Source organism: Anolis carolinensis, chromosome 5 (genome assembly GCF_035594765.1).
Source record: "Anolis carolinensis isolate JA03-04 chromosome 5, rAnoCar3.1.pri, whole genome shotgun sequence".
NCBI lineage: Eukaryota > Metazoa > Chordata > Lepidosauria > Squamata > Dactyloidae > Anolis > Anolis carolinensis.
In genome coordinates this window covers 6610352-6622932 of record NC_085845.1, presented here as the reverse complement: position 1 = coordinate 6622932, position 12581 = coordinate 6610352, and the positions used below count along the sequence as shown (strand labels likewise).

Genomic DNA, 12581 nt, shown 5'->3' with positions numbered 1-12581 from the left:
GCACCCCAAAGAACCCCAGGAACAGGCCTATAAACGAAGATACCAAGGTGCCTTGCTTCCAGGTGCCACATGGAACGGCTCCGCTGGGGGATGGAGGAGGAGGAGAAGCAGCAGTCAGGAGGCTTGTTGTCATGCCTTTCATGGGTAGTCAGCCTCTCCCCTTCTGACATCCCCATTGCCTTGGCATTATAAGAGGGTTTTGTAAGACCAATCGCTCTCATTGCAACGGTGTAGTAACGGTAAGGGCGCAGACCATATTTAAGTTCTTGGTGGCCCACGGACCACAGGTTGGGAACCACTGTATTAAGGCATCCCATGATGGAAAGCAGAAGCAGCTTACTTCATTGTCAAAAGAGAGACAAATATGAGATTAAAAGTGTTTTTCCCAGCTTGCACTTTGCATCCCTTGAAATGAGCTAGTACCTCTTTTGTTGTTGATACAGACAGTTCCCTGCCGTCTAATATTTCATGGTTTCACAGCTTGGAGAAATTACCTTTTTGGAGTGACGCTGTTCCCCTGCACATGTTGGCTGAGGTTTTGGGGAAGCTGTTGTCAAAAAAAAAACAAACCCAAAAAAACTTTTCTAAGCTTTGCATGGTTTTCTACAATTTGCAGAGCAGGGGAAGGATCATGGTTTGAATGCCTCTGTAGTTGGTTGGCTTGAGTTCTGCTAAGTATTTGAAATCAGCATCGACTGCAGTCTGTGTGAAGCGGAGAGCCAGGAAGCCTCTCATTCAAGTTTCACCAGACATTGAACTTGTTGAGGAACTTAGGGAAGTCATTGCCTTCCTTCCTTCCCCTTCCTGCAGTCTGTAATCATATTTGACCTTAGTTGTAGGGAGTGTCGAAGTGATGGATGAGGAAGATACTGAGCTTTCAGCAGCAGTAGCTTGTAATTTATATAGCATTTGTTCTGTCTAGCCTATCATATTTCCTGTCCTTGTGAATAAATATCTTCAGTGCCACCACCCTTCGCTTTTTTCAAATATTTTCTCACTGCTGGGCACCTTTCCCCCTTATTTTTTCTTCGTGTACTCTGTGAATGCACACTAATGGAGAGGCTGCGCCTGCGCAGGTTCCAACGGAAACTCTTCCCAAGCTGAAGTTTAAATTTTGGCGGTAGCCACGCCCCTCCGTTCCCGGAGGGCATATAAGGCAGCCCTCGGCGCCTGCTCTCCAGTTCCTTTTTTTTCCGCCGCAAGGTTCACTTCGGATTCTCATGTCTACGACTCGCTTCAAACGCTGCACTCAGTGTGCCGCTAAAATTCCTGATTCCGACGGCCACGCCAAGTGCCTCTTCTGCCTCGGAGAGGCACATGTCATCGGTACCTGCCGTTTCTGCCTAGCCCTGACGGCTCAGGCTAGGAAAAATAGAGCCGCGAGGCTTAGAGCGGCGCTCTACGAAAAATCGCTTGCTCCCGAGCCCGTTCCGTCGACATCGGGCACGAAGCCGTCGCTCAACCCGAGATCGATGTCGGCTCCGACAGCTAAAGCTCCCTCGGTCTCGTCCAGGGCGTCCAGGGCCTCCAGAACGGCTAAGCCCGCCAAACCGCCGTGCACTCTCACCACGGCTACCATGTCGACACGTTCCGGTCGGGTCGGCCCCTCCTCGACGTCGAGCTCGGTGGCCTCCGTGTCCTCGGTTCGATCCCATCTCGGGTCTCCTCCGTCGACCTCTGCGATGAAGATCGCCTTTAAGAGGGCTCATGAGGAAGCTCGTCGGACCCAATCCGACTCAGCAATGGTCCCTCCCACACCGGGAAAATCCCTGAGGGTTCCATCAAAACAACTGCTCGCAAAGAAGAGGGCGACCCAACGTTCTTCCTCCTCTGCTTCCTCCAAGATGGACGTCCCTTCTTCGGCGACTTCTTCTAGAATATCCTCTCCGATCGCTCCCGCTCAACGGTCTCGTCAACCTTCTCCTCAGCAACTTTCTGATGGCGAGTTGCAGGACTCACCCCACCACTCCACCCAGACAGTGGTCAGGGTGCCATCTCCTCGACCTACTGTCTCACATCGCCCGTCTCGACAACAGCTTTTTTCCCCGACCTCGACACCGGAACGGGGTAGACAAACCACTCGCCTGGCTCGAGCGGCCCAGGCCTCGGCCTCCAAAGAAACTCGGCCACAGATTGCTCCTGCTCTTGAGGCTTTGCCACCACCAGAGACTGTGTTGTCATCTCCCCCTCAGTCCCCCCAAGGGGCTGAGGGCGATGAGATCGATATCGATCGTCCCGATTCCGCTCTCTCGGCCTCGGTGGTATCTCTAGGCCTTGATCTCTCTCCTCCTCATGATGCGTATGAGGTCGACCCTCCTTCGCCTACCGACAACATTCGGGCTTTCTCCGAACAGATGATTAGAATGGCTGATGCCCTGGGCCTAGAAATCAAACAAACTTCCAAGGCAGTGTCTGACCCGGTTTTCAAACGGGTCCAAGCCCAAGCCCCTCCAGCCACGCTGTTACCGTTTTTGCCTTACCTTCTGGATGTCATCCAATCATCCTGGAAGACTCCTTCCTCGATTCCTCCTACCTCGAAGAGAATCGAATCATGGTATCGTACAGATGACGACACCCTAAAATGGCTTAAACACCATCCCGACCCAAATTCCATGGTCGTTAAGGCTTCTCAAACTTCCGGTCGTGAATCCACTACCCCTGCAGATAGAGAGGGCAAGAGATTTGACGCGGTCGGTCGGAAGCTCTATTCCGGGGCCCTTCTACTTTGTAGGATGGCGAACTATGGGGCCTGTATGGGCGCCTACCAACAGATTCTTTGGGAAAAAGCGCAACCCTTCTTCTCCAAGTTGTCCGACGAAGACCGGTCGGTTATGTCCACCCTCCAGCAAGAGGCCGACTCGTTAGCACATCATCAAATTCAGATGGCTAAGCATACAGGCGACACGGCCGGCAAGATGATCGCCCATGCCATTGCTATCCGTCGCCACGCCTGGCTGAGGTCGTCCGGTTTGTCTTCCTCCTCCAGGCAAGTCATCGAGGACCTCCCCTTCGACGCCATGGGTCTCTTTAATTCCGCCACTGACGACAAGCTCAAAACCAACCATGACTTTAAAGTCCTGGCTACTAAGTGCGGTGACCAACCCCAAACTCACCGCACCAAGTGGTTTCCTCAGCGTTTTCGGCGTTTTCCGCCTCCCTCTTACCGCCATCAATCCTTCAGGCGTCCCTCGGTATCGAACAACCAGAACCGCCAACAGCCTCGCCGCGCTGTTCAACCGCAAAGACAACGCGGCCGAACCACCCCCACCGCTGGTCAGCCTCATCGGCGTACCTGACGCCATCTCTCTCTCCCGAGACTCTTTCTACGGTATCGATGCAGCTCTCATTCCTCCGCACCCCTCTCCTCTACCAAATCAACCTCATGGTCTCTTTTTAGACCGCCTGGCTCCCTTCTTTCACCGGTGGAAATCTATCACTTCCGATGCCTGGGTTCTCAAAATTGTCCAAGAAGGCTATGCCTTAGAGTTCGAGGAGCTCCCGCCCACGGGACAGGTTCTTCTCTCCAACCCTTCTCGAGAAATTCTTGCCGAGATCGACGCCCTCCTCGCCAAAGGGGCTATTCGGCCTTCTCCATCGATACAGGACCCTCGAAGCTTCTTCTCCAGATACTTCACGGTCCCGAAGAGGGGTGGGGGCCTTCGCCCCATTTTGGACTTACGTATGCTCAATGCCTTCATACGTCCGACCAAGTTCAGGATGGTGTCCATCGCCTCCATCCTCCCGATGCTTCAACGCGGGGACTACTTCGTGTCTATAGACCTACGAGACGCTTATTTCCACGTAGCGATTCGAGAAACCCACAGGCGCTTCCTCTGTTTCAAAGTTCTCGACCAAACCTACCAGTTCACCGTTTTACCCTTTGGCCTCGTTACGGCCCCAAGGGTCTTTACCAAGGTCGTCGCTGTCGTGGCTGCCCACCTCCGGCTCCAGGGGATCACAGTCTTTCCTTATCTAGACGACTGGCTTCTGGTCGAATCCGACCCTGCCCTCCTCCGACGTCACGTCGACTACACCCTCTCTCTTCTAAAGTCTCTCGGTCTCCAGCTAAACCCCGACAAATCTCACCTCACTCCGTCGAACAAAATCCGCTTCATCGGCGCCCTGTTCGACTCAATCTCTCAGACTGTCTCTCTCCCGCTCGACAGGTTCCTGGCCCTTCGTCAACAAATCACCTTTTGCGAGACCCACCGGAGGGTTCGGGCTCGGTCCATCCAAGTATTGCTGGGCCACATGGCCTCCACAGTCCTCACGACCCCGTTTGCCAGGCTTCATCTCCGGACTCTGCAGAGATGGTTTATAGACGTTTTCAAGCCATTTCGCCACCTCAACTCGAGGTTTCTCTCCGTCCCGCTCCACGTTCGTCAGTCGCTTCACTGGTGGAAGTCCCTCTCCAATGTCTGCAGGGGTCTTCCGTTTCACCCGTCTTCTCCCTCGACCACCATAACCACGGACTCATCCAATTTCGGCTGGGGAGCCCACATGAACGGCCTCACTGTTCAAGGCCTCTGGTCTCCCTCCGAGAAGGCAAACCACATAAACTTTCTGGAACTCCTTGCCATCTTCAAGGCTCTGAAGGCCTTCTCCCGTCTGATCTCCCAAAAATCTGTCCTTGTCCAATCAGACAACACAGTAGCAGTCTTCTACATCAACAAACAGGGCGGTACGGGTTCAAGGAAGCTGATGCTTCTCTCCTCCCAGCTGTGGTACTGGTGCATAGCCCGCAACATTCAAGTCTCGGCGATTCACCTTCCCGGGATCCAAAACAACTTAGCAGATGCCCTCAGCAGGATGACGACCTCCTCCCACGAGTGGATGCTCGATCCAGAGACTCTCCTCTCGCTTTTTCACAAATGGGGCTTTCCCACTCTGGACCTCTTCGCTTCTCCCCAAAACGCACAGTTGCCTCGGTACGGGGCGAGATTTCCCCCGTCCTCCTTTCCAGGCTGCCTGGGAGACGCCTTCCTTCTGGACTGGTCAGCGGAACCGATCTACCTCTTTCCGCCTTTCCCTCTCATACCAAAGGTTCTACAGAAACTCCGGTCGATACCGACGTCGGCGATCCTGATAGCTCCAGCCTGGCCTCGCCAACCTTGGTTCCCGGCTCTTCTTCATCTCTCCAGAGCGACCTTCTTCACTCTGCCTCTCCTGCCACATCTCTTGTCCAGAGAGAACGGCCAGATCCTGCACCCGGATCTCCCCTCTCTACATCTCACTGCTTGGAGAATTCTTGCCTGACCTCCCTCCCGCAGAACCTGCAGGAGGTCCTCCGCGCAGCTCACAAGCCGGCTACAACCAGATCATACACTTATAAAGTCTCTCGCTTCCGCTCTTTTCTTCGCTCCCGGGGAATTACTGCCTTCCCAACCTCGATACCGATAGTGCTGGACTTCCTTATGTCTCTGGCAGACCAAAAGCTTTCTCTTGCTTCTATGAAATCTTACTTGGCCGCCCTATCCTGGTGTTTCCAACAACATGGTAGACCATCGTTGTTCTCTGATCACCTTGTCAAAACCTTCTTAAAGGGTTACAATAATATCTGCCCGCCGTCTCAGCCTCCTACACCGGGGTGGAACCTCGAGCTCGTGCTTTCCCAGCTCACTGCCTCCCCTTTCGAACCTTTGGCTTCGACCGACCTACGTCTCCTTTCGTGGAAAGTTGCCTTCTTGGTGGCCATAACTTCGGCGCGCAGACCCTCTGAACTGGCGGCCCTTAGGGTTGATGAACCTTACCTCCGCTTTCATCATGACCGTGCCGTTCTCCGCCCGGACATCACCTTCCTCCCCAAGGTGGTCTCAGCCTTTCACCTTAACCAGGACATTGTCCTCCCCGCCTTCTTTCCAAACCCCTCGTCTCCCCTTGAGCGGAGGCTGCACCTCCTTGACGTGCGCAGGGCACTCCTTTTCTATCGGGACCGTACTAAAGACATTCGAAAGACTCCAAAACTTTTTGTGGCCCATGCTCCAGATAAACTGGGCAATCCTATTTCTTCACAGAGACTGTCTCATTGGATTGCTCAGGCTATTGAACTGGCCTACGAGCTGGCCAAACGCCCACCCCCTCCGTCAGTTCGCCCACGTTCGACGAGAGGCCTCTCCACGTCGACTGCCTTTCTAAGGGGCATCCCCCTGGACTCTATTTGTAGGGCAGCGATCTGGTCCAACCCCCTTACGTTTGTGTCTCACTATAGGGTAGACCAGAAAACCTTAAAGGATTCAGCCTTTGCTAGGTCAGTTTTATCATCCTGTCTGTCCTGAAAGGTTTCTTCATATACTCCTCCTCTGTGAATGTTTTTTCATGCGACCCTTTTGTCGATTTCCTGCTCAGTACACGTTTGCACTGTTCTCTCTGACAATTGTGCCTTATTTGCTATTGCCTTCCTCCTTTGGGGAATGATACACCTTACTTGCCCACGTTTTCTTGAATTGTTTATATCATGCCTCACCGGGTTGCTCTCGGTGTTATGCGTGTGTTCATGCAATACTTCAATGGGCCCTTCGGGCCATGTTATTGATGTTTAATAAACATATGTTTGGACATTATCTCGTTCTCAGGGTTTGCTTAGCCCGCCTCCGAGACCTAAGCGTGCTAGTCTCCATTAGTGTGCATTCACAGAGTACACGAAGAAAAAGGACAGGTTGCTTACCTGTAACCATGTTTCTTCGAGTGTACTCTGTGAATTCACACAAGCCCGCCCTTCCTTCCCCTCTGGCAAACCCTCTTCCTTCCTCGTTGCCTTAGCGGCGTAGGAACTGGAGAGCAGGCGCCGAGGGCTGCCTTATATGCCCTCCGGGAACGGAGGGGCGTGGCTACCGCCAAAATTTAAACTTCAGCTTGGGAAGAGTTTCCGTTGGAACCTGCGCAGGCGCAGCCTCTCCATTAGTGTGAATTCACAGAGTACACTCGAAGAAACATGGTTACAGGTAAGCAACCTGTCCTTTCCCAGTCTTCTCATGTATTCCTTTTCCAGACTTTTGGAAAATCTATGTTCCAAGCAACAGGGTCTAAATAGCTTGAAAGCACCAGCTCTTATCTGATCTTGTAGGCTCACCAGGGCCAACCCTGCTTATATTAGATGAGAGACTGCCAATGAATGTCAGGTGCTGTAGGCTATGTTTAAAAGGAAGGAACTGACAAAAACAGCTCTCTCTGTGTTCCTTGCCCAAGAAAACCCTATGAAATTCATGAGATCACTCCAAGTGAAAGCCGACTTGAAGGCACATATCTACTCACACATGCTTCAAGCAACACATCAGGTCCTCTTCCTCAGCACAGCCTTTGAGCAGAAAACCTGTAGCTGTTTTAAGTCCTTCAAGGAATCTGTTCCTTTCACATAGTTGCAAAATATAAATAGGTATTTGGTAGAAACACCCGAGGAATGCTAAGATTTACTGTAGACCACACTAATTTCAGTTACTGAATGTTGTTATTGCTGTCATGCTGCCATTATACATGCCCTTGAATTCTAGACAGCTTTCACATTCTGATAATTGTCATAGTGATGTTTGATAAGCTCTAGGTTTACAATCAAAGCAAACAAATCTCAGAGTTAACGATTCCAAGCTACTTGACTGCGGAGATTGCTTTGCAAATATATTCTTGGATCTTGGATATATTCTTGCTTAACCCTATCATACAGCAAGGCTATTTGCAAGTGCAAGAGTTTTTGTAGTAATAGTTTCTAAGTACATTGAGTTCTTTGAGTTTCTTTTTTCACTTTCAAAAGCCTGAAATCCTCCTCTTAATCAGATGATTTTCTGTCCTTAAAAGTACACAAACCAGGAACATCGGATGTCATTTTTTATTATTTTTAATTACCCTGGCTGCATCATACCTGTTGGCTTTAAAGGAAAATATGAAATGCATATAGAGATTCGATAGGTTGTGAGTTCTTTCAGCTATTCTTAGAAATACATGTGAGATCTTGCTACCCCACCTTTGATTTATGACTAAGATTATATTATGCATAATTTAAGAACATTATATGCTTGTTATCTCAGGTTGCAAGAGGATCTTCTTCTTGCCTCTTTTTTTAAAGCCCTCACTGTTAAAAGGAACCATATGTTTCAGTGACACATAGAATCATTCCTCTATATTTGTAGTTTGGACTTTTGTGGATTTGATTATTCATGGGTTTAGGGGAATCTCAAGGGTATGACTCTGTGGTCAACTTTTTCCAGTCATGCTGGAGGACCTATAGATTTCTAGAGAGAAAATATCTCTAGGAGTCTTTAGGTACTCCAGTGTGATTCTAGGGCAGGCATTGGTAAATTTGGGCCCTCGAGGTGTTTTGAACTACAACTCCCACAATTCCTAACAGCTAGTAGGCTGTTAGGAATTGTGGGTGTTGAAGTCCAAAACACCTGGAGGGCCAAAGTTTGCCCACTCCTGCTCTAGGACCACCTTCCAGCGCATGTTGACTATAGAGCTGTGCTAGAAGACTTAGACATTCCTAAAGAGGTGTTCTCTCAGATTAAAAATCCCAATTCTTTTATTTGTGGTCACTTACTTTCATGGGAGTCTTGTGCCCCCAACCCTAGTGAATGTGAGGGGCTGACTATGCATTAAATTGGTCGATGAGAGATTTATGAGAATAACGTGGTGATTCAGTAATATCTTGTGACACATCTAAACTATGCCTGCAATAAGAGGTCATGAAGGCCTTCATCCTATTTGTCAAAACCATCAAAAATATACACCTATATTTCTTAGCCTTTTGCTAGATAGTGGAGACAGCTGTGTCTTTGGACCAACTAAAGGTAAAGGTAAAGGTTTTCCCTGACGTTAAGTCCAGTCATGTCTGACTCTGGGGGTTGGTGCTCATCTCCATTTCTAAGCCAAAGAGCCGGCGTTGTCCGTAGACACCTCCAAGGTCATGTGGCTGGCATGACTGCATGGAGCGCCGTTACCTTCCCGCTGGAGCGGTACCTATTGATCTACTCACATTTGCATGTTTTCAAACTGCTAGGTTGTCAGGAGCTGGGGCTAACAGTGGGCGCTCATTCCGCTCCCCGGATTTGAACCTGCGACCTTTTGGTCCGCAAGTTCAGCAGCTTAGCGCTTTAACACACTGAGCTACCGGAGGCTCCCAACTGCACTGGACCAACTGCATTTGATGAAATCCCTCTTTTTACTGTAGTGTCCCCTCTCTTGCAGCGGCCTTATTGTTCCTGAGAGGGAAAACAACGAGACAGTCCCAGAAGTCGTTGCCACCTCCGGCTATGCGCTTCTGCATTTCTTCAGTGACGCGGCTTATAACTTGACGGGGTTCAACATCACCTACAAGTAAGTAAATACACATAAGGGGTGCCAAAGAAAAATGTTGAAAATACTGTATGATAATAGTACTTTTAAATTTATTCTGGGGTAACATTCCAAGGCCGTTTCAAAATATATATCACATTACTTCTCTTTCTTGTAGTACAACATAGGGATGCCTTGGTTTCACTTTTGATAGTTTAGCAGGTGATGAAAGTAGGCCTGTTTATTATGCAAGCTCATTGCCCACAGTTTCACTTTTACACAAATAGTTGAATACCATAGGTCCAGCTTGGAAATGCTTTCTCTATGCCGTCAGGTATGCATTTATGTTACCTGCAGCAACTTCCTGACATTTCACTGGCTGCTTGTCTATGAGAAGCAACACATAGACAAGACGATTGCTACTTGACATGTCATTTGTTCCCTCGCAAATCCTCTAAAAAAAGTTTTCTTTTGTTATTGTTGGCAAAATGCAGCCCTTCAAGTGCTGTTGGGCTACAATTCTCGGTATTCATTAAGTGTATAAAATTCTAATTTCATCCAGTGATAACTAGCTTTTGCTTGCGAGATGGAGCTATAAACACTTTAGGAACCTGAGATTCTAGACACAGCACTACCATCTTGTGGTCTCAGTTGGTACTTCACAGGCACAACAGAAATGCAGTAGTCCCTCCATATGTGTAGTTTTTTTTTACAGGTTTGATTATTCATGGATTTGACTAAAAAGAATCTTTCTAGGAACCTCTAGTTCTTTTACTGTAGTCAGCTTCCTCCAGTCATGAACAAGGACCCAGAGATTTCTAGAAACAACAGGTTCTCTGATACAGTTCTGTGGTCACTTTCCAGCAGAATTGTGTGCAGTCGCCAGAAAATGTTGGAAAGACTGGAGAAGCCTTTCACAGAGGGGGCTTGGCAAATTGCATGCCATTGGGGCAGTAAATCTGCTTTGTGCTTTAAATGAACTGTCCATGGTGCTGAGCCCTAGTTTCATCGTTATGAAAAGCCAGCAGCCGCTTCTGCTTTTTCATCATTCTGACCATGTGTGTAAATATGTGATGAAGAGGAATTAGGTCCTGAAGTAATCTTATTTACTTACTTGAAAGTAAAATGCTCAGAGTTACGTCTTGCTTTACAAAAACTGTGCTGTGAGAACAATGCTTGACGTGACCCTTCTGTTTCTCTCCCCACAGCTTCAACGTCTGCCCTCGCAACTGCTCTGGCCAAGGGGAATGCAAGCTCACCCACAGCAGCAAAGTGGTTGAGTGTGAATGTTCAGAGCATTGGAAAGGAGAAGCCTGCGACATTCCTTTTTGCCCTGAAGATTGTGGCTTCCCAGAGAGGGGCCAGTGCAGTAGGAATGTCTCTCAGGGGTGTGTCTGCACCGCTGGATGGCAAGGTGGGTGAGAAGTTGGCAGGTGCTAACAGAGTTTCAGATCTGGCTCCTCCTTTTTTGTTGTATCTTCAAAGATGAGATCCTGACAGACAGTAACTAGCCCTATCCTAACAAAATTTACTACCAGATTTTAGCTGAATCTTTGGGCTTCTTTGTTCTTTCTTCTTAGTCTTCATTTCTAAATTTTTCTTTTTGTGATCCCTGGGTAAGGATTTCTCCCATATCTCTTCCATTCCTGTACATAATCTCAATGGCAGAAAAATAATCTCAGTGGTAGACACATAATCTCAATGGCAGAACCTTTTCAACCCTGTAAGCAGAACTTGCCGTATAGGCTACTGTTTGGCCCTTTGTGGATAGAATATTAGGTAGGATATATAGCTTTGGCCTTGTCCTCTATGGCTTTTCCAGAGTTTTTATTTTCTTGCAAATCTAGAGCCATCTAATTACAACATCTTTTAGGTTTTTGGACACTTTCACACCTCCAGTTATGAGTATATTTTGACTCCTCACTAGCTTTTAGTGAATTTATACTCTATTGATGTCTGTAATATTTTGTGGGCTAGTAGTTTGCACAGGATCCTTTTACCGATACCTGATCCCAACTCTTGAAATGCAATATCTGCTGCTCCACCTAGGCACAGACTGCTCAGTTCCTGTTCCAGCAAACCGCTCGTTTTGGACCCGTGAAGAATTCTACCTGCCCAAGCTCCCAAGAGCATCGCATAAAGCGATAGTCCAGGATGACATCATGTGGGTTGTTGGAGGCTACATGTTCAACCACACAGATTCCCAAATGGTTTTGGCGTAAGTAAAATTTTACAGAATGGTTGTAAGTTTGGGGATGGACAGGTGGAGAAGTTCCATGGGCAGCTTCATGTAAATTTGTTTCTCTCATGATAACTCTTAAATCGCATCTTATGTCAGAGCAAATAACAGCACTTGTTTTACATAAACTTCTATTAAATGTTTTTCTTCTTTCCATTTGGCCTTTTGAAAACTGCTTTGATAAGGTTTTCCCAAAAACACGGCTTGTAGGTACTTAATTGTCCCTACAATTGGGATTGTGTTGTGTGCTTTTCTCTCCTGTGAATATTATAGAATAATTGAATTGAAAGAGACTAATTAATCCCTTGTAGGAATGCTCAATTCAAGCGCTCCTGATGAAAGGCCATCCAGTCTCTGTTTCGCAATCTCCAAGGAAAAAGTCTCTACCATGAGACAGTAGAGCATTCCACTGTCAAACAACCCTGAGTATCAGGAGGTTTTTTTTCCTAATATTCAGGTGGAATTTCTTTTTTGTCATTGAATCCATTGCTCCATGTCCTAGTTTCTAGAGCAGAGGAAACTAAGCTAGCTCCACTTGCAGTATGACAACCTCTAAGATGCATAAGGCTTGGTTTCTAGAACTTTTTCCATTTTGGTTGCTCTTCTCTGGACATTTTTCAGTTCGTCAGTATCCTTATTTGACTCCTTGTAGTCTCTCTGAAGTCCTGTGTAGGAATTCAATGCTGAGTAATGTTCAGATCTTTGCATAATTGGATGCTCAGAGGCCTGGCAGAAAGCCTGACCCAAATCTCAGGATATCTGTCGGAAGGAGCATGTATTCTGTCTTTTGCAAATGATTCCTCTTGCCTCAACAGAACACAGGGCTCCCTCTTCAATCTTCACCCATGTATTTTTTGTGAGTGGCACATAGTGGACAACTGTCCAGTGTCCAGCCAGTCCAAAGTAGGTCCTTCTTTCAGGAAAACAAGAAACAGAGGGTGAGGGCTAGATTTGAAGTCTTCCTTACTGAATTATTATTATTTTTGGCTCCAGTTTACTTCTAGGTTAAAATAGAAGCATTTTCTGGGCCTAAAAATGTCACCAGATCTCTAAAATGTGGGAAATATGCTTCCAAACCTGC

The 12581-nt window shown here is 47.9% G+C and overlaps 1 protein-coding gene across 1 annotated transcript in view; it reads left to right on the top strand.

Annotated features, from left to right (window-relative positions):
* atrn (attractin) overlaps window positions 1–12581 on the top strand; it is a 210513-nt gene that overhangs the window by 65916 nt on the left and 132016 nt on the right. The window contains exons 4-6 of the mRNA XM_062981636.1: window positions 9175–9303; window positions 10470–10675; window positions 11311–11479. Of these exons, the coding sequence (XP_062837706.1) occupies window positions 9175–9303; window positions 10470–10675; window positions 11311–11479 (504 nt within the window). The remainder of the gene's footprint in view (window positions 1–9174; window positions 9304–10469; window positions 10676–11310; window positions 11480–12581) is intronic.